Below are 26,325 nucleotides of genomic sequence, written 5' to 3'. Positions count from 1 at the left end.
CACCCCAGCCAATCCCGAAGCTCGCTCGGACGCTAACAGAAGACTGCGCCGCTGCTTTGGGATTGGTTGCCGTGTTGTGTGTCGCGCTTTTTCTGGCGACGCGAACAACATGGCGGCGGAAAGTGGTAGCGATTTTCAGCAGAGACGGAGAAGGCGTCGGGACCCGGAGGAATCGGAAAAAACAGAACTCAGCGAAAGAGAGCTGGCAGTAGCAGTGGCGGTGTCCCAGGAGAACGATGAGGAGAACGAAGAGCGCTGGGTTGGGCCTTTACCTGTGGAGGCAACACTGGCCAAGAAGAGGAAAGGTAGCTGCAGACATAGTACCGGACGAATTGGAGTGCTGCATTCGCCGAGTGGGAGGGTTGAGTTCAAGCCAGATCCGAAGAGGGATGGTGTGTGGAGTTTTGTGCCCTCAGAACAGAGGGCCGTCCTCTCACTTCTAGCCACTCCATACTTGCATGTCTTAACGAAATAGTGATTTAAGCGTAGTACAACGTGTTGATTTGTTATGATAGATGCTAAAACTAACATTTTCCTATATTTACGTGTTTGGCTTCTCTCATTTACTCCCCACAGCAGCCACGTGAAGTTGGAATTTTGAACTCTTATTTAGATATGGAAAAGGGTACTAGTTCTCTTTAAGGCTTTAGTTCAGGCGTGGTGTTAATGCGTTAATGTTGGGGCGCGAGAGGAAGGCGGTGCTTGTTTCGAATCATGGTAGGTAAAGATAATTTCAACTCTGACACTTCCACTAATAAATTTTCGTATCTGGGGAAAGTCACGTAAGCTTCCTAGATCACAGATTTGTTTTCATCCAAAACCCGAAGTCTGTGGTTTTGAAATCATACTCTTGGTACGATGGGCTGAAGCATTTTGTCACTAACGAGGAATAATCACAAATTATTATCAAATAAAAGGGGTAGGAAAAGGAGTAGATTAAGTTTTCTTTGTTTTCTTGTCTTGTTTTTCTGTGAAATGTTTTCCTTAAGTATTTAGGACATTTTAAATGTGGTCTACGCTCAAATCGTACTTTAGCACTTCCCCTTTAAACTCTTCAATGATTTCTCATTATTTTCTCCTTTTTTTTTTTTTGAGATGGAGTCTTTGTGTCGCCCAGGCTGGAGTGCAGTGACGCTATCTCGGCTCACCGCAACCTCCGCCTCCCGGGTTCAAGCGATTCTCCTGCCTCAGCCTCCCGAGTAGCTGGGACGACAGTCGCACGCCCCTACGCCCCAGCTAATTTTTGTATTTTTAGTAGAGACGGGTTTTCACCATGCTGGCCAGGACGGTCTTGATCTCTTGACCTCTTGATCTGCCCTCCTCGGCCTCTCGAAGTGCTGGAATTACAGGCGTGGGCCACCGGCGCCCGGCTCATTATTTTCATTAAAGCCCAAACTCCCTCACATGGTATATAAAGCTCTTTATGATGTGATCTCTCCTTACCTTCTTAGTGCATCTTCCATTATCCTCCTCTTCCAACCCCTTACTTTGTACTCCAGCCATTCTAAAATCACTCGAGAATGGGTCATGTACTCTTTTTCCTCTGGATTCCTACCCAGATATGGTGTCTCTACCGGGAATAATTTCCCTCACCCCTTCCACTGAACTGACTTTTGGTCAACCTTTAGCACTTAGCTATCATCTTCTCTGGGAAGCCTGTGACTTCTCCAATCTGGACTGGATTTCTAAAGTACTTTGATCATAATTCTGAGGTAGTTATCTATCAACACTGAATTTATAGGTAGCCTTCAAATTTTATGTATCCAAATTTTGAAGAAGCTGTTTTTTTGAACCTTGTATATCAACACCCTTACAGTGAATTATCATTTTTACTTCCTGGTTCTCTTATTAAATGTTTCCATGCTAACCATTTCATTTATGGCACTTGCCGCATTTTCTACTTACATATTTATTCATGTGATTGATGAATGTTTCTCTCCACTGCTAGGACTGTAAGCAAGTAACCAGGATCCCGCCTTTTTTGTTCATTGCTTGGTGTACAGTGTTTTGCCTAAGTATTTATTTAATGAATGAATATTAAAGCGTTTATGCTGGTTTTTAACTATTTTGTTGCATATGAATATTTTTGCAAGTTCTCCTTTAATTAAACGAGTAAGGAGAAGTGTAAAAATCCAGAAATATCGAAATGCTGATATTAGTGTTACCAGACAAGTGACTTATAAACTTAATATAACTGAGACATATAAATTAGTAGGTGTGAAAATCTTTAATCAGTTGTTTATTGTTTTAAGACAGCCGATAGTTGGCCGGGTGCGGTGGCTGACGCCTGTAGTCCTAGCACTTTGGGAGGCTAAGGCGGGCAGATCATCAGGTCAGGAGTTCGAGACCAGCCTGACCAACATGGTGAAACCCCGTCTCTTCTAAAAATACAAAAAAATTAGCTGGGCGTGGTGGCACACGCCTATAATCCCAGCTATTCAGGAGGCTGAGGCAGGAGAATCGCTTGAACCCGGGAGGCAGAGGTTGCAGTGAGCCGAGATTGCTCCACTGTACTTCAGCATGGGCAGGAGAGCAAGACTCCGTCTCAAAAAAAAAAAAGACTGCCAATAGTGTATTCAGTTTGAAGAAAAAAATTGAAACTAAAAAACATACATGGAATGTGACAAAAATATTTAAAATTTTGTCTAAATGGACAAGTGTTTAACAATTTCAGCTTTCTAGAAATGGAGTCACCCCCTTTAACATGTTCTTTGGACATTGGACTGTTGTATATATTTTCAGAAAGACATGATTATATGACACTGAACTTTAAACTGCCTCTTCAGGACAGGAACTGTGTTTTACTCTTCTTTATGCCCATGTGACTTAGAACACATTTTGTTCTTAATAAGTATTTGTCCACAAATGAACTATCACGCAGAAAAAGGAATCTGAATCAGATAGGATTAACTTTATCTACATATTACAGAAAAACCCAAAATAACAATGATGTTGAAGAGATAGTGCTTTACTTCTTTTATGTGTAGAAGTACCAAGACAGGCAGTCCAGGATTGGTGTGGAGGCTCCAGAAGTTCCTAGGCTCTCCCCAGCTTTCTGCCCTAACATAACGAAGGTACAGCCCTCATCTTTATTTCTCTGAATGATTAAGATTACAGCAGTCATATCGCAGTTCCAAGGTATAGGATTGAGGAAAGCAAGAAGGGCACATTTTTTCAAGACTTCCTGTGACAAAACATTTCCACTTTTACTCATTAGCATATGGTTAAACCTCACTCCAGGAGAAAGTGAGAAAGGTCATGTTATAGCTGGACATCAATATGCCCATATATAAATGGGGGTTCTGTTCCCAAAAATGAAGGGAAAAGTAGTTTATCAGACACAAGCCTGAAACAGCTCATCATGTTTAATTTAGCAGCTTTTAGGCACGTTTGGCCATCGTTGGGTTATTTTATTTGGGATACATATAATTCTCCCCTCCCCTCCCCTCCTTCTCTGCTTCCTTCCCTTCCTTTTCTTCCTCCCTCTCTCCCTCCCTCCCTTCCTCTTTCTTTCCCTCCCTTCTTCTTTCCTTCCTTCCTTCCCTCCCTCATTCCCTCCGTCCCTTCCTTTCTTTTCTTTTTTTTTTTTTGCTAGTAAAATTGTTCATACCTCATATAGTAAATCAGTATTTCCTGACATTCCTCAGATTACTACTCTTTCAGGTGGATTTTTTCCAGGTTTTGCCCTTGGAAAAAATTTGAGATACATTCAACTGGATACCCCCTAGGATGTTCTCAGGCGTAAATATCTAAGAATTGTACCATGTTTAAATGTTTCAAACACGGTGTCAGTAACTTCAAAGAGAATCAGTGCTTTAAATATTAACTGAGACAAATTACAGATGGCCACTGGACTCTTTTAAGTTAGCACTAAATTATATCTACAATGTCAGGAAGATGGTTGTGATATTTTCATGAAACTTTTTAAGTTTTTTTTCTCTTTTCTTTCTTTTTTTTTTTCTGAGATGGAGTCTCGCTCTGTCGCCCAGGCTGGAGTGCAGGGGCAGGATCTCAGCTCACTGCAAGCTCCGCCCCCTGGGTTCACACCATTCTCCTGCCTCAGCCTCCCATGTAGCTGGGACTATAGGCGCCCGCCACCATGCCTGGCTAATTTTTTTTTTTTTTTTTGTATTTTTAGTAGCGACGGGGTTTCACCGCGTTGGCCAGGATGGTCTCGATCTCCTGACCTCATGATCTGCCCGTCTCGGCCTCCCAAAGTGCTGGGATTACAGGCGTCAGCCACTGCGCCCGGCCTTTTCTTTTTAATAGAACATTCGCATTAAGCCAGAACCACTCATTTCTTAAGTCCTGGGGACAGTTAGCATGTATATAATACCTGGGAACCTGTTGTAACTCACTAAATCATGGTGCTATTCAGTGCTCTGAAATAATAGACGTTAAAACTGACATAAAATACTGGATTTTTTAATTGTGATTTGAGAAAAATTAAAATCTAGGAGAAAATACTAAGTAGAGTGTAGACAATTTTAAATAAAATACAAGATAGTATTTGGTTTATTTGTTAAAAATATATTTTATACTTTACTTTTTTTTCTTCAGTCTTAGAGTTTGAAAGAGTCTATCTTGATAATCTCCCCAGTGCATCCATGTATGAGCGCAGTTACATGCATAGAGATGTTATCACCCATGTGGTATGCACCAAGTAAGTCTATCACATTTTTTTACTTTGTTCTGAGAAGTTTATTTAAAAAAAAAAAAAGAAAAAAAAAAGCTTCAATTTTGAGGTAGATTTATAGAGGTAATTTTAAAATTTTATAGATTTTTGTTTAATTTCATTAGTTCTGAAATAAAGTCCTACATGTTCTTTCCTATATCATACAAATAATGAATTCTCTAAGACAGAACTCCTTAGTTTATATGTATGTCTTTGGAGATAAATGCCAAGAGGGGAATGAACCAGGTAGTGTCTGAGCTTCCCTGAAGAAGAGGGTACATTAGTTAAGATACGAATAATTGGTACCTGGCCTCTTTGGTACTAGTGGAGAAAATGTGGGCTAAGATACCCTAAGAATAGCAAAGGACCTGCAAAACAGATGAGTAGGATCTTGGAAAAGGATAATAATAGTACAGGTTGAGCACCCAAAATCTAAAATGCTCCAAAATCCAATACTTTTTGAGTGCTGACATGATGCTCAAAGGAAATGCTCTTTGGAGCGTTTTCTGATTAGGGATGTTCAACCAGCAAGTATAATGTAAATATTCTAAAATCTGAAAAATTGAAACTCCAAAACAATTCTGGTCTGATGCATTTTGGATAAGGGATACTCAAACTGTAGTAATATTATACCATTTGTTGAGCTCATAATATGTCCCAGGTACTGTGCTAAGGCTTTTTCTTTTTTTATCTGTCAAGTTAAGGCTTTTTCATAAATTTTTTTATTTATCATAAGAATAATCTTGTGAGTTAGTACATGCTCTTCATTTTAGAGATGAGGAAACTGAAGTTTAGAGAGGTTAAATAGCATATTAGGCTGCTATTTAAAAGGCAAGGGTTAAATCCTAGAAGACTTTTTATTTCTTGTACGGGTTTTGAACCTGTGAGCAGGAGAGTAACATCAGATTTATTTTTATTAAAGGACCACCCTGGCTGTGGTGAGATGAATGGATTCAAACAGGTCAAGAATGGATACAGGGAGAGAAGTTAGGAAGCTGGTATAGAAATCTGGATGAGATATGGTGGCTTGGATGATACTAGCAGTGACTATGGGAAGTAGGTGGATTACTTTATGCTTTTGTAGATCAGTCTATTCTTGATGGCTTGAAGACAAATTTAATTTCATATATAAATCTAAATAAAATATATTTCATGAAAAATAGGATAATTCGGCCGGGCGTGGTGGCTCAAGCCTGTAATCCCAGCACTTTGGGAGGCCGAGACGGGCGGATCATGAGGTCAGGAGATTGAGACCATCCTGGCTAACACGGTGAAACCCCGTCTCTACTAAAAAATACAAAAAACTAGCCAGGCGAAGTGGCGGGTGCCTGTAGTCCCAGCTACTCGGGAGGCTGAGGCAGGAGAATGGCGTGAACCCGGGAGGAGGAGCTTGCAGTGAGCTGAGATCCGGCCACTGCACTCCAGCCTGGGTGGACTCCGTCTCAAAAAAAAAAAAGAGCAAGACTCCGTCTCAAAAAAAAAAAAAAAAAAAAAAAGAAAAATAGGGTAATTCTGACCAAATATTAGCACCTTTTCTAGTCTCAAGTTCTCAGTGTGTTGAACAACATATAGATACTAGCATTGCTGTCGCTCTCTTCTCAAATATTTTTGTTTTGTTTTTTTAACCCACGGCAATGGAAGGTAATACAGAGAATATATGTTTTTTGGTTAGGTAGATTGAAAGCCACTCTAGCTATATGGACCTGAGGCAAGTACATTTAACATTTTAAAACTATTTCTTACTTATAAAATGATGATAAAAATTATATAGAGTTGCTGTAAAATTACTAAGGTAATATGTACAAAGTACCTGACATATACTGGGTTTCCATAAATGATTTCTATTTTTACATACCTAATAGGAGAGATCCTTCTGTACAAAATCTTTTTGATACTTAAGTAACCAAAATACTTTGTATAGGATATAAAACAAACTTTTGTTGAATTTTGTTTATGTGAAAGTAGTATGTTTAGATTTACTTATCAGCTACTGACAAATAGTTTATTTTCTTGTGAAAAGACTGTCTATAGGGTAATTTTAGCAATAAGGAATCCAAAGTATAGTGATTCTTCGTGAGATTTTTATTTTAATTTCAAATTTTATTTCAATTCTGATCCTAGCTCTTGAGATTAAACTAAGTGCACCTGTAACTGTTTTGATATCCAGAAAGGAGCTTCAAAATTTACAGTGTTCTGTAATATAGTGGTCTGCTTAAAGAAAGGTTTTTTTTAAAAAACCCATTATGCAAAAGTCAGATTCTTAGTGAATGATTGCTTTGGGAATACTGAGTGATTCATAGATCTGTTTTAGAAATTAACTTTTAACATTTCATATATGCAGAACAGATTTTATTATTACTGCCAGTCATGATGGACATGTCAAGTTCTGGAAAAAAATAGAAGAGGGAATTGAATTTGTTAAACATTTTCGTAGTCACCTGGGTAAGAATTTCACCTCATTTTCTTGTAGCTCTTTTCTAAACTGTACTAATTAAAGTTTAAATTTTTTAAAATTTTTTCTTTGAATCATGCACATTTATTTTATTGGTATTTACTAGAATGTTTTAATTTCATTTATTGAAATAGGAGTTATTGAGAGTATTGCAGTTAGCTCTGAGGGAGCATTGTTCTGTTCTGTGGGTGATGATAAAGCAATGAAGGTGTTTGATGTAGTGAACTTTGACATGATCAACATGCTGAAACTTGGGTGAGTCTTTTAAAAAGTATATATATTTTAATTTATTGAAGTAATTTGTAAATCAGACTTTATCATTTAATAGGTTATTTCTAAATAGTATATTACCAGATCTTTAAAAAAAAAATGTGCCTTTGGGTTTTTCTTGGGAAAGTTAGATGCAGTGAACCCTTATAATGTTTGGAAGCATCTGCTCTGGTTTGTTATCAATCACAGAAATTTCTAAACAGCATCATAACAAGGATTCCTTATATCCAAATTGACATTACTTAGTAATATTACTGGAGCTCCGTCATATCTAATTACTGGTACTTACGGTTAACTTCCTTGCTTTACTTATCTCAGTAATATAGAATTGAGTTCCTATAAGGTTTATTTACATTTTTGGAATTAAAGCTATTTATTGGTGATGTTAAACTTTGGAATATATTGATACTAAAACTATGGTTAGATTGTACAGTATTAAGACTGATACTTTGTTTTAAGCATGTCTTTTTTAAGATAACATATTGAATTTATACACATCTAAATAAATGTCAGCTTGAAAGTCATAACAGTGTCAGAAAGTTTTGGGACTTGCCTTAGTCTGCTTGGATGCCATAACAAAAAAAAAAAACCATAGACTAGGTGACTTAAATACAGAAATCTGTTTTCTCACAGTTCTGGAGGCTCGAAAGTCCAAGATCAAGGTTCCATCAGGGTTTGATTTCTGATGAGGGCTGTCTTTCTTGCTTCTCCCTATGTTCTCACATGGCTGGAGGAAGAAGGAAGGAAGAGGAAAGAGGGAAAGGGAGATCTTTTTTTCTTCTTGTAAGGCCACAAGCCCATCAGATGAGCTCATTAACCTTAATTACCTCCTGAAGACCCTGTCTCTAGAAATTCCAACTGATGGAATTCCAACTGTGGGCTGAATTATGTCCACAATTCAAATAATTTCAAATCTTAGAATTTCCTTCAAAATCAGTTTATGACTTTATGAGCCACTGAAGGAAATCAGTCTCATTATTTATGGTTAGAATGGCACAAACATAGTTACCTGTCTTGATCATCTGTCTTACTCCCCAGGTTTGTTTCCTCAAAGCTTTTCATTCACAAATATTGAACGTTTGCCCTTTGAGAATACTTGGAAGAGTGTATTTCAGACTTTGATAGAAATTCTTAAAGAAGAGGTCCAGAAGGTTTTGAGCATCAGCACCATGGTTAGAATAATAGTGTCATTGCCATGTATACATATGTAACAAACCTGCATGTTGTACACATGTACCCTACAACTTAAATTTTAAAAAAAATTTAAAAAAAAAAAAGTATACTTATCAAAACTAAAAAAAAAAAAAAAAAAAAAAAAAACACCAGAAAGAAGGCCAATATGGGTCGAGCAGAGTAAGCAAGAGGAGAAGAATATGTGAGGTTGACAGGAGTCAGATCTTGCAGGACTTTGTACCCAAGATAAAGAAATTAGATTTTATTTTTTAAGTATAATAAAGAAATACTGGAAGGTTTAAAAAAAAAAAAAAGAATAATAGTTTCGCTTCCCAGAATCACTACCTTGAAGGAAACAACATTCATTTTTGAGTGTTTTAGTACAATTGATTAAATCAGTCTGAATTATTTTGTGCCTTATTCATCAGGTAGAATGTTTAAAGCTTAGAGTTTTGATATCAAGATTTAGTTAGTAATGAGAGTGTTTTAGGACAGTATTTTTATTTGAAGTATTGCCATAATAAAATATTTGATTTTAAATATTTCAAGAAAGGATTTATAAAGTATACTATTACATGCTAACCTATTTTAAAGTAAGTATACATAGACTGTTGTAGAGAGATCCAAAAAGCAATGTCCCAGAAGGTCTTAGGGTCCAGATGTGATTAAGTTTCCTTATCTGCCCAAGAGAAATAAATGTGCTGCTATATGCAGTTCTCTTCTTGTGTTTTGACAGATTCTCAGAATTATCATTATATTGATGAGGTCAGAAAGACAAAAAAAAGTAACTATTCTTAGCTGTTCCTCCCCATTCTGTGTCTCTGCTACTTTTGAGCAGGGAATCCAAAACTGTCTAAATCACTGGCCAAGACATTTTGGTAGTGGGATAGGGAGGGATTCTTGCTTGTTGTGCTGACCTTTTTTTTTCCCCCCTCTCAATTCTTTACGATTTTAGCTATTTTCCTGGACAGTGTGAGTGGATCTATTGCCCAGGGGATGCAATTTCTTCAGTTGCTGCTTCTGAAAAGAGTACGGGAAAAATTTTCATTTATGATGGCCGAGGAGATAACCAGCCACTTCATATTTTTGACAAACTCCATACATCACCTCTTACTCAGATACGGCTAAACCCAGTTTTCAAAGCAGTAGTGTCTTCTGACAAATCTGGGATGATTGAATACTGGACTGGGCCTCCTCATGAATATAAATTCCCCAAAAATGTGAACTGGGAATATAAAACTGACACTGATTTATATGAATTTGCCAAGTGTAAGGCTTATCCAACCAGCATATGTTTTTCACCGGATGGGAAGAAAATAGCTACTATTGGTTCTGATAGAAAAGTTAGAATTTTCAGGTTTTTAACTGGAAAACTCATGAGAGTCTTTGATGAATCACTAAGCGTAAGTGTAATTTAAATTTAACCATACTTTTCTAAAAATGCTTTATTTTATGCCTTTTCTTGAAAGATCTTTTTTCTACACATGGACATTTAGGTAGACAGTTATTTTTTTTCTTAGCACATTAAAGATACTCAACTGTTTCTGTCTTGTAGTGTTGCTCTTTAAAACTCTCTTCTCTAGGGGTTTATGATATGCGTTTTCCAAGTCAGTTATTGTCTTATTTTTGTGGTTATTTTGTTTTTTACAATTTTATTTTGTTTGCAAGCTATTCTCTTAAGATCCTCAAAACTCATTCTAGGACCCCTTCTCACTATTCACTCCTGTCCATATGACTACTTCTAAATTTACTTCTCTAGCCTTCTATTACAAGCAAACCTGGTGCTCTTTCTTTCTTTTCCTGTCTTCGTAAATGGTGCCAGTATCCATCTAGTTGCTCAAACCAGAAATCTAAGAGTTATCCTTAACACTTTTACCCTTCTATGCCAATTTTGCTTTCTAAATATAAATACACCAATTTCTTTTCAGCACAGCTGTCACCATAGTTCATGCTCTTTTGCCTGATCTATTGCATGGCCTACTACCTGTATTTATTCTGGCTTCTTCCTAATATCCACTCTGCACCCAGGGCCATCTTTTAAAAGCATATATCTGGTTATGTCATTCCTTTGCCTAGACTTTTCAGTTAATTCCTTCAGTTCTTGGGATCAAGACCAGAGTCATGGCTTACCATATTGTGAAACCATAAGTCACTGTTCTCCCTGCCTCTTATTCTGCCATTTGGGCCTTCTTTTTATTTCTTGAACATGCCTCCCACCACAGGACCTTTTTATAACTTGTTTCCTCCACATGGAGTGAGGCCCTCCCTCCCTCCTCATATTCCTCCATTACCTATTGAACTGGTACTTCAAATTTCAAATGAAGACTCACTTCCCCTGGGAGGCTTTGACTGTTCATCCTGTCTTGCATAGTTTGGGGTTTTTTGGTTTGTTTTCTTTTTCTTAATTATTTTCCGAGATAAGAGTCGCACTCAAGTGCAGTGGCATGATCCAGCTCATTGCAGCCTCCGCCCTCTGTTCAAGCGATTCTTCTGTCTTAGCTTCCCAAGTAGCTGGGACTAGAGGCACATGCCACCACGCCCAGCTAATTTTTTTTTTTTTTTTTCAGTAGAGATGGGTTTCACCATGTTAGCCAGGCTGGTCTTGAACTCCTGGCCTCAAGTGATCTGCCTGCCTTGGCTTCCCAAAGTGCTGGGATTACAGACGTGAGCCACTGTGCCAAGCCAGCAGAGTTTTTTTTTAATGTGACTATAGACCACTCTTTCTTTTAGAGCATTTGATATGGTCATATTATTTGATTAATGTGTATCACCTCCAGTAGACTAAGCCCTGTGTGATCTGTTTTAGCTCATGATTCTAACTCCAACAGTAAAAACATTACCTCACACAGAGTTATTCAAATATCTTGAAAGAGTGACTCTAGCCATCACTTGTTAGACTGCTAACAAGAATTTGTTACAGCATGTAGTTGTGGAATAAGAGTTTTTAATCCATGCAATTCAGTGGTTTCTGTGATTGCAACTATTGCTATCAAGTGGTTCTCTGAATCCGAGGCTATCCGGATTGAACCTTTGTTGCAATGTTTACTATATGACATTGTCAATTCTTTTGTCCTTGGCAGTGACCAATTTGCATTGGATTCCCTGCTGTAAGTTCTTCATAAATTGTCAACTCTTCCTAGTGGCCCTTTTGAGTTGGTAGCACGTGGTAATAAATGAGTTGGTTGTCTGTCTGTCTGTCTGAAGTAATATAATTCCAGACAAATGTGAAGATCTGTTTGCCAGCCAAATTATCCTCATGACACATTTTCTTGTTGGAAGAAGAGAGCTTTCCACTCTGCTTTTAAGGAGAAACATTTATTGGTATACTTTCTTTAATGGTGGCAGATAACTAAATATAACTTGCAATTTAAATAAAATTTTAAAACTCTATTAACTTGCAGCTCGTCCAAGATCCCTTAGGCAAAGGAATATTCAGAATCTAGTCTCTGGACACAAGTTTCTTAACACACATACTCTGAGCTGCTCAGTTCACTCTATTTGCTCATTGTTGTCTTCAACATTTGTTTAAATGATTGGCCTGAGGTGACAAGAAGTCAGTAGTAGAACTTAAGACAGAAGTGGAGATTCAGAATGAGAGCTTGCCAAAAAAGCCAACCATCAGTTAAATTACTTACAGTGCTAGTGACTAGTAAATGACTGGAGTCTCAAGGAGGTGGTAGTGGAGGAGGGTAGTTTCTAACCAATCAGAATCCTACTTTAACAGAAAAGCAATTGAATGGGATGGTGTGAGTTATCTCTTAGTATTTATTAACCAGGGTCACTGTATATGGCTGTTCAGTTGGCGTATCACATAAGCCCTGCTGTGAAGTCTAGAACACTCTAAAAAGATTCTGATCAGATACTTACCAGATTGGATAACATTTATGGAATACTTATATATGGACAGATGACCACTTACAGACCTTATGCCTTAAAAACTGAGTCTTCTCTCCAGCAGAAATGATCATTGGCCCTTCCCTACAAAATGTGTAGTCCAGCATCCTAGGCTATTCTTGGCACATAAATAAGCAGCGTAATATGTATCAGTCTCTCTGTCTTTGAGACTAGAGACAAAAAAACCTAACAACTAGGCTTTCTAACTGTTCTGTAAGACCTTGACCTTGTGCTTATACCCTAACACACGTACCTCTTTTTGATTCTTTGAGTTTTGTATATTGTTCTAACCTTATCTAGAAAACACAAGATTTTGGTTGATGTAAGCAGGAAATAAGGATAGGATTAGATGGGACAGAAGTCTGGCTTATTTTCATCTACAATGGAGAGCTATTTTTGAATGCTGCTGTTTGATGCCCAGATTGTATAGAAAACAATATAAAGATCATTATCTTCTTTTGGAAGGTTCATATGTTCATACAGTTAGAGATGTGATGCCTATCTTGAAATTTGTGTAATATCAAAAGTAAACCAATTTTCCAAACTATAAAGGACACTCATAGAAATAGTCATGTCTACTAAACCACATGTACCTAATGGTAATCTCACTGCCCTGTGTCAAAATAACTTGAAACATTTTCTGAAATATCATGAATTTGTTATAAATTAGTGAGATGAATTCATTCAGCAAAAATTGAGAGCTTGTTATATGTCAGGCACATAACCTTGCACAAGGACCTCATAGTCTATAGCTGCATTATCCAGTATAAATAGTTACTAGCCATGTGTCTACTGAGCTCTTGAGAGATGGCTAGTCCAAACTGAGATATGCTGAAAGTGTAAATACAAGATTTCAAAGACTTAATATTTTTTTAAAAGAATGTAATCTATCCCAATTTTTTATATTGTTAATGTTGAGATGATATTCTGGATATTTTAAGTTTAATCAAACATTAAAATGAAATTCATCGGTTTCTTTTATTTAATGTAACTACTAGACACTTTAAAATTACATATATGGCTTGCATTATATTTCATTGGAAAGTGCTACTCTGTGACTTTTAAAAGGCAGCAGATGTATTCTGTAGAGAAACCAGTAGTTATATTAACCAACTGGGTTTTGTTTTAAATTAGAAGAACCAGTTACCATTTTGAAATACGATTTTTTTTTTTTTTTTGAGACGGAGTTTCACTCTGTCACCCAGGCCGGAGTGCAGTGGCGTGATTTCGGATCACTGCAGCGTCCGTCTCCTAGGTTCAAGCGATTCTCTTGCTCCAGCCTCCCGAGTAGCTGGGATTACAGGCACACATCACCATGCCTGGCTTAAGTTTTTACATTTTTAGTAGAGATGGGGTTTCACCATGTTGGCCAGGCTGTTCTTGAAATGACCTCAGGTGATCCACCTGCCTTGGCCTCCCAAAGTGCTGGGATTAGAGGCATAAGCCACCACGGCCTGAAATACTATTTTTTAGTGATTGCACTTACTAATGTCTATTTCATACTGTTTAGAATCCCTCTTAAGAAGTACAAACGGTTAGTGGCTCTTAATATGTATTCTGCTTCTATTTAAATTCTCATTGCATATATAGATAGATGGGTTGATACAGATATAGGTATATAGAGATTTTGTTACTAAATGGTTTATTTCTTAGATGTTTACTGAACTGCAACAGATGAGGCAGCAGTTACCAGACATGGAATTTGGCCGACGAATGGCTGTAGAACGTGAGTTGGAGAAGGTTGATGCTGTAAGATTAATTAATATAGTTTTTGATGAAACTGGACACTTCGTGCTGTATGGAACAATGCTGGGCATTAAAGTTATAAATGTAGAGACAAACCGGTAAGCTTTAATATGAGGTATTTTTTTAAAAAATGTGTTTGTGGGGGACCATTTCCTCCATCATGGGAACAGTGGGAGTATTGTTTGTTCCAAGACAAGTGGAATGGCCCCAAATATCTAAACTTAACCAAATGTTTTGACTGGATTTTTCTGTGGTCTGTTGGTTGTTTATATTCTTATGTAGAAGTTTCCACTCATGTTTGTAAAAGAAATGGAAAGAAGATATGCATAGTTTCAAGTTGTTGTGTGTTTTTTTTAACAAGTTTGTCTGTCTTTTGCTTATTGATTTAAATTAGCCTGGTTCATGTTAAATGTTGCCAAAGATTTTAACCACAGAATTCAGCACTACATCCTGCTAGACATAAAATCAAAAGTTAAAAATGCATGAAACCACAGTAAGCCTTTTTTGTGAAAACAGTCCATTTGGTCTTAGTACAGAATAGCTACAATCAGATACTCTCACTGAATGTAAATGAACAGAACTTAATATTTTAAGGAGAAAAAAATGTGCTGTACATTTCCATGTATAAACATATTTACATTGTAGTTCTTGGCAATACAAAATCTTTGAAGTTTTGCAGAACAGTTAACAGACATGGAATTTTAATAAGAATAGGTTAAAACTGTATAAACAAATGACTGATTATTTTTAATAGACCTTACTTTTTTGAACAGTTTTAGGTTCACAGCAAAATTAAGAGGAAGATACAGAGATTTCCCATGTACCTCTGCCCGAACACATACATAGCCTCCCCGTTATCAACATCCCCCACCAGAGTGGTACATTTGTTACCATTGATGAACCTACGTTGACACATCATTATCACCCAGAGTCCATAGTTTACATTAGGGTTCACCCTTGGTGTTGTATATGCTATAGGTTTGGAGAAATGTATATAAAAGTATCCACCATTATACTATCATACAGAGTAGTTTTACTGCCTTCAAAATCCTCTGCTCTGACTGTTCAACCACTGATCTTTTCACCATCTCCATAGTTTTGCCTCTTCCAGAATGTGACATAGCTAGAATCATATAGTATGTAGGCTGTCCAGATTGGCTTCTTTCAGTAATATGCATTTAAGGTTCTTCCATGCCTTTCCACAGCTTGATAGCTCATTTCTTTTTAGCACTGAATAATACTCCACTGTCTGGATGTACCCAGTTTATCCATTCACCTACTTATAGACATCTTGGTTGCTTCCGAGTTTTGGCAGATATGTGTAAAAGCTGCTATAAACATCTGCATACAAGTGTTTGTGTAGTCATTTCAGCTCCTTTTGGTAAATATCAAGGAGCACAATTGTTGGATCATATGATAACGGAATGTTTAGTTTTGTAAGAAACAGCCAAACTGCCTTTAGAAGTGGCTGTACTCTTTTGCATTCCCACCAGCAATGAATGAGTGTTCCTGTCACTCCACATCTGTGCCACCATTTGGTAGTCAGTGTTCCAGATTTGGGCCATTTTAATAGATGTGTAGTGGTATCTTGTTTTAGTATGGATTTCCCTGGCAACATATGAGGTGGAATATCTTTTCATATGCTTATTTACCATCTGTATATCTCTTTGATGAAGTATATGTGAAGGTCCTTGGGACATTTTGTAATTGGGTTGTGTTCTTAATGTGTTTTAAGAGTTCTTTGTATGTATAGATTTTTTTTTTAAGAGTTCTTTATATATTTTGGATAACAGTCCTTTATGAGCTGTTCTCCTAGTCTGTGACTTTTCATTCCCTTGATTGGTTTTGTTGTTGTTGTTTTTTATTGAGACAGAGTCTTGTTCTGTCACCCAGGCTGGAGTGCAGTGGCACGATCTCGGCTTACTACAACCTCTGCCTCCTGAGTTCAAGCGATTCTCGTGTCTCAGCCTCCCTAGTAGTTGGGATTACAGGTGCCTAACACCATGTCTGGCCAATTTCTTGTATTTTTAATGGAAACGGGGTTTCACCACGTTGGCCAGGCTAGTCTCAAACTCCTGACCTCAAGTGATCTGCTTGCCTTGGCCTCCCAAAGTGCTGGGATTACAGGTGTGAGCCATCATGCCTGGCCTCATTTCTATTTTTTAACCTGAAAATTATAGCTGCCTACCAGTTTAAATTGATAGCTTTTGGGGGGTAGAGAAACACTTTTAAAAAACTTCCACAAGTTATGTTGTACTTAGATAAGATAGTTGATTCCCAGCTTTTATCTGTAAAGTTGTCATAATTGGAATTAACTTCGGTTATTTTGTTGTATAAAAAACATTGTTATATTTTTAGGTGTGTGCGGATTTTAGGCAAACAAGAAAATATTAGAGTGATGCAATTGGCTTTGTTCCAGGGGATAGCCAAAAAGCATCGTGCTGCAACTACTATAGAGATGAAAGCTTCTGAAAATCCTGTTCTTCAGAATATTCAAGCTGACCCAACAATAGTCTGTACATCATTCAAAAAGAATAGATTTTATATGGTATGTATAAGTACTAGGAGATTAGACCATAATGTTCCTTCTAGTTTGGTTTGACTTTTGTTTGTTTGTACCTTCAACTGAAGAGAATGTTGGCACTAACAGCAGACTTCCTAAACAACTAGAATACAATCTTATATTAATATTGTAGAATTTTAAACTAGGAGTTGATTTTAAGTATTTCTGTACTGTTTTCCATCATGTTTTGAACATTTTTCAACCTCGCTTCCACAACTGTTTGTGTTGTTTAAGATGGTAGGAAGTTAGTGGTTATAGTCATAATTACATCCAAAATAGTTTTACTGTGGGATTTTAAAATTTCTTTTTAGTTTTATTTTTTAGCCTTTACTCTTGAATATAATTTATCTCCCCCAAATTAGCACAGCTTCCTTCAAATGTATTTCCTTTTTTACCTTTTGACTTTTATTTTAATGGTGCTGCCTTGGAATTATATATTCCTGTGGAATTTTTTTTTTCTCTGAAGAACTAAAAATACTTTGCATGTTAACTAAGACTGAGATAGTTAAAATCAAACTACTATGCCATATAGCACAATTTTATTTGTTCATCCAAGCAGGAAAGTCAGAAGTATAGAGATCTCTGCCCTTGCATTCTATCCTTCACATTGCAATCAGAGAACTTTTTAAAACCCAAACGTGACTCTTATTTTCTGCCTAATGCCCTTCAGTGGTGCCCCAGCTATCTATGCTGGCTGGCCCTCCTCACTTCTGTAGCTTTATCTTTCTTCATTTTTCATTCATTTGCTACAGCAACCATACTGAACTTATTCACAGTAGTTGAGTGTGCTTTTTAAACTCTGGGCCTTTGCACAGGCTATTCATTCTGCCAGCCATACACTTCTCTCCAATTCCTAACTCATTCTTCAAGTCTCAGTTTGGAAGCCCCCGTTTTTTTTGTTTTTTTTTTTGTTTTGGAGATGGTATCTTGTTCTGTTGCCCAGGCTGGAGTGCAGTGACGTGACTTCGGCTCACTGCAGCCTCTGCCTCCTGGGTTCCAGCGATTCGCCTGCCTCAGCCTCCTGGGTAGCTGGGATTACAGGTGCATGCCACCACACCCAGCTAATTTTTGTATTTTCAGTAGTGACAGGGTTTCACCATGTTGGCCAGGCTGTTCTTGAACTCTTGACCTCTGGTGATCCACCTGACTCAGCCTCCATAAGTGCTGGAATTACGGGCGTGAGCCACCGTACCCAGCCTAGAAGCCCTTTTTAACATTAAGTCTGAGTTAGGTGTGCCTGCTTATGTTTCTCCTTTGCTTCCCCGTCATATGATGTGTCACACTTTTTGTGTGAACATCGATTATTTCTTTTGTCTCTGACGCTGTGCTCTTCTTCTGAAGATAAAATCCATAAATACAGGCACTATGTCTTCTTCACTGTTAAATCCAGAAAGTTAAGAAAATGACTAACACATTATAATATATTCATTCATTCCTCCAAAATATTGTAAACTGTTGTAATGCTATTAAGGTTAACAGCATTTGATAAATGTATGAAGTAGCAGTTTCTCTACCTCAACAAACCTTCCAACTAAATGGGTAAATTCTTTTAAGATGAGAATTTCATTTACAACTTTCAAAATCGTTACTAAAAATTTATTAGTATATGAAAGAAAAAAATTAATCATTTTTACCTGTAATTTAACTTTGTTATGAAGTAAAAATTACCCATAAAAGATAATTCTTGGCCAGGAATGGTGACTTACCCTGTAAATCCAGCACTTTGGGAGGCCAAAGCAGGCAAATCACTTGAGCCCAGGACCAAAAGCTGCCTGGGCTACACAGCAAGATCTCATCTCTACAAAAAATTTAAGAAGCTAACCAGGCACGGTGGTGTGCACATGTGGTCTCAGCTATGCTGGAAGCTGAGGTGGTAGGATCTCTTGAGCCGAGGAATTCGAGGTTGCAGGGAGCTATGATCACACCACTACACTTCAGCCTGGGTGACAGAGCAAGACCCTATTGCTAAACAAAAAGAGGCAAAAAAAGATACTTCTTGATATACACGAAAAACATATATACTAATTTTCCATCCACTTTATTCAAAAAACTTTGTTGTATTTTTTCTTTTCCAAGTTTACTTGTATGTTGATTAAAGTGTATATATTCATTATAAAGTTTGAAAAAATAGAGAAACAAAATGGTCATTCACTGTAGCTTTATACAGCTAATATTGTTATGAATTTTCTTTGAGTCTTACTAGTACATATTCTTAAGCAAAACTGAAATGGTATGCATATATATGAATTTTGTGTCCCATTTTTCAGATCCAACATCATGAAATAAAAGTATAATTTTACAAATCCATATATGAGCTAAATCATAACTTAAAAAAAATTCATATAAACAAATAGTACAACAGACCTGCCATTCCTTTGAAAACTAGAGAATAGGATGTTAAGGTGATAGCATCCTAACTTGGTTGTTTATTTGGAATCTATCCAAGGATCAAGGAATGACATTAGGAAAGATGGAGGCACTAGCTTTACGTTCCCATAATTAAGTTGACATCAGATAGAGGTTACTCAGGAGAGAGCATTTCTACTTAAAGTAAAATAAACAGGCCTTGAGAAGTCCAGAGTTTGAACTGGAAGGTTTTTCTCAATTCTTCCTAGACCCCGAGGATCTGAGATGTCTACAACTTCACTGAAAATTTTCATTCTTTCTCCTATGCTTCAGGGTTTAGATAGGTCAGGTGGGACTGCGGAAAAAAAAAATTAAGGATCCATTACTGATTCATTTTTGTGAATCCTTTTTCTACCTAGCATGAGGTCCTGCTCATAGTAGTAATAACAACTGTTAATATGTATATAGTACCCTCTATGTATTAGGTACTGTTCTCCAAGGACTTAATATCTATTTGTCACAACTACCTTCATTGCAAGGTAGGTACTGTTATCATCATATATGAATGACGGAAGAAATGAATTCACATCCCCAAAGTTGCAGAATTGGAATTCAAATCCAAACAATCTAAATAATGAAGTGAGCAATAAACAGGTGGCACGTTAGGCCTTACTAGAAGGCATAAGTTGAGAGCTACCACAAATGAAACAATTACTCTTGTTAAATGTTTGCCCAACAAAATTTCTACCCAAAAGAAATTAAATTCCATTTGAAATCAATGTGTTCAGTATGTTATGTGGATCATTTTCATATTAGACAATGTAAAAATAATTTAATTGCCTGACACATCCTGTGATGGGAAATGATTCCTGAAATAAGGATTCTGATGTGAATTCTTACATTTCTTAAGTACTTAATTAGAAATTCTATTGTTCATAAAATTTTTACCAGATGAAAACTTTAATTTGTTCACTCACTTTTTACTTTCCTCCTCAAGTTTACTAAACGAGAACCAGAAGATACTAAAAGTGCAGATTCTGATCGAGATGTTTTTAATGAGAAACCTTCTAAAGAAGAAGTCATGGCAGCTACTCAAGCTGAAGGACCTAAACGAGTTTCGGATAGTGCCATTATCCACACCAGCATGGGAGACATTCACACCAAACTCTTTCCTGTTGAGTATGTATAACTGTTTGTATTGGCTTACGTAATTAAGAATGTAAATGTGTATATCTGGAGAAACCATGCAACTTAAAATTCTCGTTACTTTGACTTAAGGAATTTTGAAGAAATGTTTGATAAAAAACATCTATTCCTGAGCTTTCTGATAAGTGTTATGGTAGAAAATGAAAAATTTTTATACATATATACTTCATAGGTTCATTACGAAGACAAAATATATTGGCTATGAAAGTGCTGAGTGTAAACTGTAAAGTGATATACAAATGTGTTAACAGCACATCTCTAACAGCACAAACTCTAGGTTTTATGGATTGCTTTGCTTTCCTCTCAAAGCAAATCCTTAAGAGAAAGATAATTATGTTTCCTTACGAACAGTTGCTAGATACCTATCTCTTTATAGTTTCAATAGCTCTGTGTTTTAAAAGTGAACTATAAGCTGGGTGCAGTGGCACGCACTTGTAATCCCAGCTATTCAGGAGGTTGAGACAGGAAGATCAGTGGAGGCCAGCAGTTTGAGACTAGCCCAAGCAATATGGCAAGATCCTGTCTCCTAAAAAAAATTTTTTTTTATTAGCTGGGCATGGTGGCACGCACCTATATTCCTGACTCTGCTAGAGGCTGAGGTCAAAAGATGTCTTGAGCCCAGGAGTTTGAGGCTGCAATTAGCTATGGTCACACCACTGCACTCCAACCTGGGCAACAGAGTGAGACTCTGTTTCTACAAAAACAAATTACAACAAAACCGTAAGGACTTCAATTGAAAAAAAGGTGAACGGTTCTCTGGACAGTTTAAAAGATTTTAAAATTAACATACAATGTCAAATACAGTAGAGTATTTCGGGCCATTCTTGACCCAAAAAATGACATCTTTTACAACACTTTTACTTAAAAGTTATTAATATTTTGAATATGAATGTTTTGTACCATATCTTGGTACTCAACAAATAACTAGGCAGTTCTCAAATCTTGGACACTCAGTTTAAGTGCTCAAAACCCATGTGCTCTTCGGCCTTGTTTGCTGATGTACTTGGGTACAAGATTCTCTTGGTTCATCCATTTCTAGCTCTTAGAAGTATTACATGGTAATGGACCATATGAAATAATTGCATAATATCAGTTAATATTATTGAGAAAGCTTCATACTCTGAGTGAGACTGTCATTTAAAGTTGAATAAATTTAGATGTCATTTCTATGATTAAGGTTTTGGCCAAGAATATGTCGTTGTAAGAAAATGACCTTTCCCAGGAACTTAACCTGTACTATACATGCAGACTTATAATACTATATGGAGTAAACTAACTTAAGATGTTGGGCCAGGTGCAGTGACTCAGGCCTGTAATCCCAGCACTTTAGGAGGCTGAGGCAGGAGGATCTCTTGAGCCCAGAAGGTCAAGATCAGCCTAGGCAATATAGTGAGACCCTATCTCTTAAGAAAAAAACATATTTTTTAAGGTGTTGTGGCCGTATTGTTTTTTTTCTTTTCTTTTCTTTTTTTTTTTTTTTTGAGATGGAGTCTCGCTTTGTCGCCCAGGCTGGAGTACAGTGGCGCGATCTCGGCTCACTGCAAGCTCCGCTTCCTGGGTTCACGCCATTCTCCTGCCTCAGCCTCCCAAGTAGCTGGGACTACAGGCGCCCACCACCATGCCCAGCTAATTTTTTGTATTTTTAATAGAGATGGGGTTTTCACTGTGTTAGTCAGGATGATCTGGATCTCCTGACTTCATGATCCGCCCATCTCGGCCTCCCAAAGTGCTGGGATTACAGGCGTAAGCCACCGCACCTGGCCAGCTGTATTTTTTTTTAACTGCTAAATGACCTTGAAATCTTAGTACTGTCAAACTCAAATATTAGTTAAGCAGTCATGTTCTAAAGATAACTAAGTTAAACAATAAGAATATACTACTTACATGCCCCTCCATGCTTGTCCTAAGATTAGAGGTTTAAAAAAAAAAAAAAAACTGTCCTTCTGAAACATTCAGAAGACATAGAACATCATTAGGAAGCAGAACTGCAAAGAAAACTGTTTTAAGATGCTCTGAATAGGTTTCATATTGGTAATATATGTCTTAATAGGTGCCCTAAGACAGTGGAAAACTTCTGTGTTCACAGCAGAAATGGTTATTATAATGGGCATACATTTCACCGTATAATTAAGGTAAGTTACACAAATTTCATGTGATTTAAGAAATACTATATTATTACATAGCAAGAGATTTAAGTGCAAGGAATCTTCTTCTCTCATGCTTACCAGTTTAGTGGAAAGGAACAGGAAAAATATACTATGGAAGCCAAAGGAGGAGTGGATGGTCATAAATATCAACATCTAGAATCAACAGGAATAGTGGCATGATTACCTGTTTAGAAACACTGAAGCAATATTTTGTCAGCAGCTAAAGTAAAGGGTAAGATAATGAATAAAGGGTCATGCTGAGATAACATCAGTAACCTAGGTAACATGTCTGTAGTGGCTAGATAGGGTCTAGATCTAGAAGATACGATTTTTCAATCATAGAGGAGCCACAGTGCCATCTGATCTGTGAGAACCTGTAATATACCAGAGGAGGAGAGAGAACTCAGCCCCTGGATTTTGTTGAGCAGCTTTCCATAAAGTGGATGGGACAGTGATACAGTGCTTGGTTTCTGGCAGGTCAGAAATGGCAGGATGGAAAGTCAGATCTCAGGGTCCTAAAGGAATTAGTGAAAAGACTTTCCAGGAAATCCAGAGTATTTCAGGAAAGGGAGAGGGAGAAGAGGAGGGCAATTATATAAACCATAAAATAACATACAGATCCTAAAATTTATAGTATTAACTGGCTTTATTTAGGTTATTGGGAAAGAGAGAACATGTCTATAAATGAGAAGAGGACCTTTCAATCAAGGTGGTGGTTGAGCAATGGAAGTACATCATCCAAATTTAAGTGTAAGGGTTTAATCAAATCACTTTATAGTGACAGTTAATATTACACTGAATACATAGCACTCTTGGCAGAAATAAAACTTCAAAGTATACGTATATAGAAAAGGACAGTGTAATGTTTTTGTGTACTTTCTGTTAAGGGCTTCATGATTCAGACAGGAGATCCAACAGGTACTGGTATGGGAGGAGAAAGCATATGGGGAGGAGAATTTGAAGATGAATTTCATTCAACATTACGACATGACAGACCATACACACTCAGCATGGCTAACGCGGGATCAAATACTAATGGATCCCAGTTTTTCATAACAGTAGTACCAACAGTAAGTACAATATCATTGTTTATAAACTAGAGATTGATAGGTTATGATGTAAGAGAGTGAACTCAGTAGAAGAGCTGCATTATTCTGTATTTTCTGCATTATTTATATCATCTACAGAATACAAATATGAAAATGATTGAGAAGAAAATATAAAATTATGTGACTAATCAGTTTAGACTTGGTAAAACAAAACTTCCACTGTAGTAAGAAATACAATGGACTACAATTCAAGATACTTGAGTTTCAATGTCAACTTTGCCTCTACTTGATGATGTAACCTAAAATAAATTATTTCACCTCTGTGGGCCTATTTCCTCATCTTCAGAATACAAGGATTAGAGTATATGAATTCACAATTTTGAGACAATTTCCCCCACATTTTAGTATCTCTGAAATCAGAATACAACTCATAATCAATTACATTTTAGATTTGATGAAATACAGTTTAAGGTAACCTCGCTCTATTGCTATGCAGTAACACAAAATTATAAAAATTACCTACTTTTTGTTTTAGAATGAAGCACTAAGTGATGAAGAAAGGAAAAATATTTATAACTACCATCTGCCAGGCACATAGTTTCATGTAGTATTCACAGTACTTCTAGTATCGGTATCCCCAGTTTTCAATAATAGATGAAGAAACAGACATGATTAACTTGCCAAAAGGTCAAGTAGCCAAGCTAGCATTTGAACTCCCATCTGTCTAATGCCAAAGTATGTGCTGCTTAAACTATTTCAAACTGCTTCTGAATAAACTGTTCAGGTAAGAGTGCTCCAGAGACCTTTTAAATTCTTAGCCACAATTCTGTAAGCCATGTGAAGTAACTTACTTTTAGGGAAGATCTTCCATTTCCCTTTGGTCTGAAAGATGCAGATATTTAATTAAATATTATACTATGCTTCTATTTTTTTTTAATACACTGGAAGTAACTTTTAAAAGCTGCTACATTTTTATTGCTAAGAAATTATTGTACTTCTTTTTAAATATATGCTAAAGGGGAGCCCACACTTAAATTCTCTTTAATTTGCTCAACTGGAGGATATAATTTAAAGAATTTGGGGTTTACCAAGATTTTCCATTTGTCCTCCAACACAGCCTTGGCTTGATAATAAGCACACAGTATTTGGACGAGTGACTAAAGGAATGGAAGTTGTACAGAGGATCTCCAACGTCAAAGTCAATCCCAAAACAGATAAGCCCTATGAGGATGTCAGCATCATAAATATTACTGTCAAGTAAAATAAGATTTGTTTTAATGTACTTGCAAATAAAAATGCAATATTAAACAGATTATTTTACATTAGGGAGCTTAGGACTTGCTGAATATACAGATCATGTTTCAAAGATACAATATTATATTTTTGTATTTTTTATTAAAGGCTATTTTTTAAAAATTACCTTTGACTTTTCTTGCAATATTTCTAATCCTGGGAGGTGATAAATTGAAATGGACTAAACTCAGGCAAACAGCACTCATTATAGGTAATTGCTAATGAGCCTCAAATTAAATATTAAATAATTATGACACTCTCCCCCACCCCCTTTCCACATGGTTTTCTTTTCACTGTCAACCACAATCCAAAAATAGGTGAGCACAATACAGTGAGATCTTTTCAGACATCAAGACCACATTCACATAACTTTTATTATAGTATACTGCTATAATTATTCTATTTTATTGTTGTTAATCTCTTACTGTGCCTAATTTATAAATTAAACCTTATCATAGATATATATATAGGAAAAAACAATATATATGGGGTTTAGTATCATCTGAAGTTTCAAGCATCCACTGGAGGTCTTAGAAGGTATCCTGTGCAATGACAACCCTATTAAATGACGACAGTGGTACACACCTGTGCTTTACTTTTTGAATACATGCCAGATACTCTGCCCTTATGTTTAGAGGAGTGCAGATCCCTCCTCCAAGAAAAAATACTAGGATCTGATATTATATGTCATTTCCTTTGTTTTGCAAGGTTTTAATGCCAAATATTTTAGTCTTTTGATAATTGTTTAGTAAGTAGTGGTAAAGCCTCAATAAACAAGAAGTTACTTTGGTTAAAGTGTTATATTCCTTAATAATTATGAAATATTCTTTCAAATGAAAGATTCAGAATAAGTGAATACCCGAGTCCTTGGTTTATTGTATGCAGGTTGATTATTCTTTCAGATTATTTTTCTAACATAGGTAAACAGTTTTTTCTGTCCTCAAGTTATATCTTTAGAAAATATACCATTAAGAAGTATACATAAAAATTTTGCTATCTAACAATGGAGAGATTAGTAGAAATTGGAGCAGTAAAATAATATAAGCACAAATTCTTATATTGATTTCTTCACTTACGCTTATAACTTAGTTCGTAACTATTAAGACCCACTGCTTCGATTCCAGAAAGACTCTTTCAGAAACTTACAGGAAGAACATGCTCAACAGACCTGTGTAGGGAATTTATATTCTGAAGTTTTAAATCTGCTTAAACTTTTCCTTCTATTGATCAGCAGGATTCTTTCCTTTATTTATTTTGTGCTACAAACTTGTGAAATAGGAGATTATGCCAGATTGTGCTCCTGTAATGTATGCTCCTTTTTAAAAGCAGAACTTAAAGTTGGACATGAAAGTGACTTTTCAATGTGACATTTACTGTTTCTTTCTAATTTTAGTTGTTTAGACTTACCTACCTAGCTATTCATTCCTAAAAATTTAATCTAAATTTTTGGTAATATTGCCACCAAGTGGTGATGATGCCTCATTCCCCAACAAATACATTTATTTTGCTTT

General features: G+C 36.6%; 1 protein-coding gene across 5 annotated transcripts; it reads left to right on the top strand.

The window, feature by feature from the left end:
• The first annotated feature begins 42 nt into the window (after nucleotides 1-42).
• PPWD1 (peptidylprolyl isomerase domain and WD repeat containing 1) lies at nucleotides 43-24,940 on the top strand. 5 transcript variants are annotated; one of them, XM_050793733.1, is made up of 12 exons: nucleotides 98-305; nucleotides 577-625; nucleotides 4,561-4,663; nucleotides 7,017-7,117; nucleotides 7,262-7,382; nucleotides 9,526-9,973; nucleotides 14,118-14,308; nucleotides 16,569-16,758; nucleotides 20,117-20,298; nucleotides 22,376-22,457; nucleotides 23,360-23,542; nucleotides 24,639-24,940. In XM_050793733.1, exons 1-12 carry the CDS (start codon nucleotides 237-239, stop codon nucleotides 24,780-24,782), a joined length of 1,863 nt encoding a protein of 620 aa, XP_050649690.1. In that variant the 5' UTR covers nucleotides 98-236; the 3' UTR covers nucleotides 24,783-24,940. The 5 variants fall into 5 exon arrangements, with proteins under 5 accessions (XP_050649686.1, XP_050649690.1, XP_050649689.1 ...); XM_050793730.1 differs by lacking the exon at nucleotides 577-625 and adding an exon at nucleotides 2,988-3,074 and having other exon boundaries at nucleotides 235-305; XM_050793729.1 differs by lacking the exon at nucleotides 577-625 and having other exon boundaries at nucleotides 43-305.
• The last annotated feature ends 1,385 nt before the right edge of the window (nucleotides 24,941-26,325 follow it).

This window comes from Macaca thibetana, chromosome 6 (genome assembly GCF_024542745.1).
Source record: "Macaca thibetana thibetana isolate TM-01 chromosome 6, ASM2454274v1, whole genome shotgun sequence".
Lineage (NCBI taxonomy): Eukaryota > Metazoa > Chordata > Mammalia > Primates > Cercopithecidae > Macaca > Macaca thibetana.
Note: the sequence above shows the minus strand (reverse complement) of the source record. Positions and strands in the feature narration are given on the sequence as shown.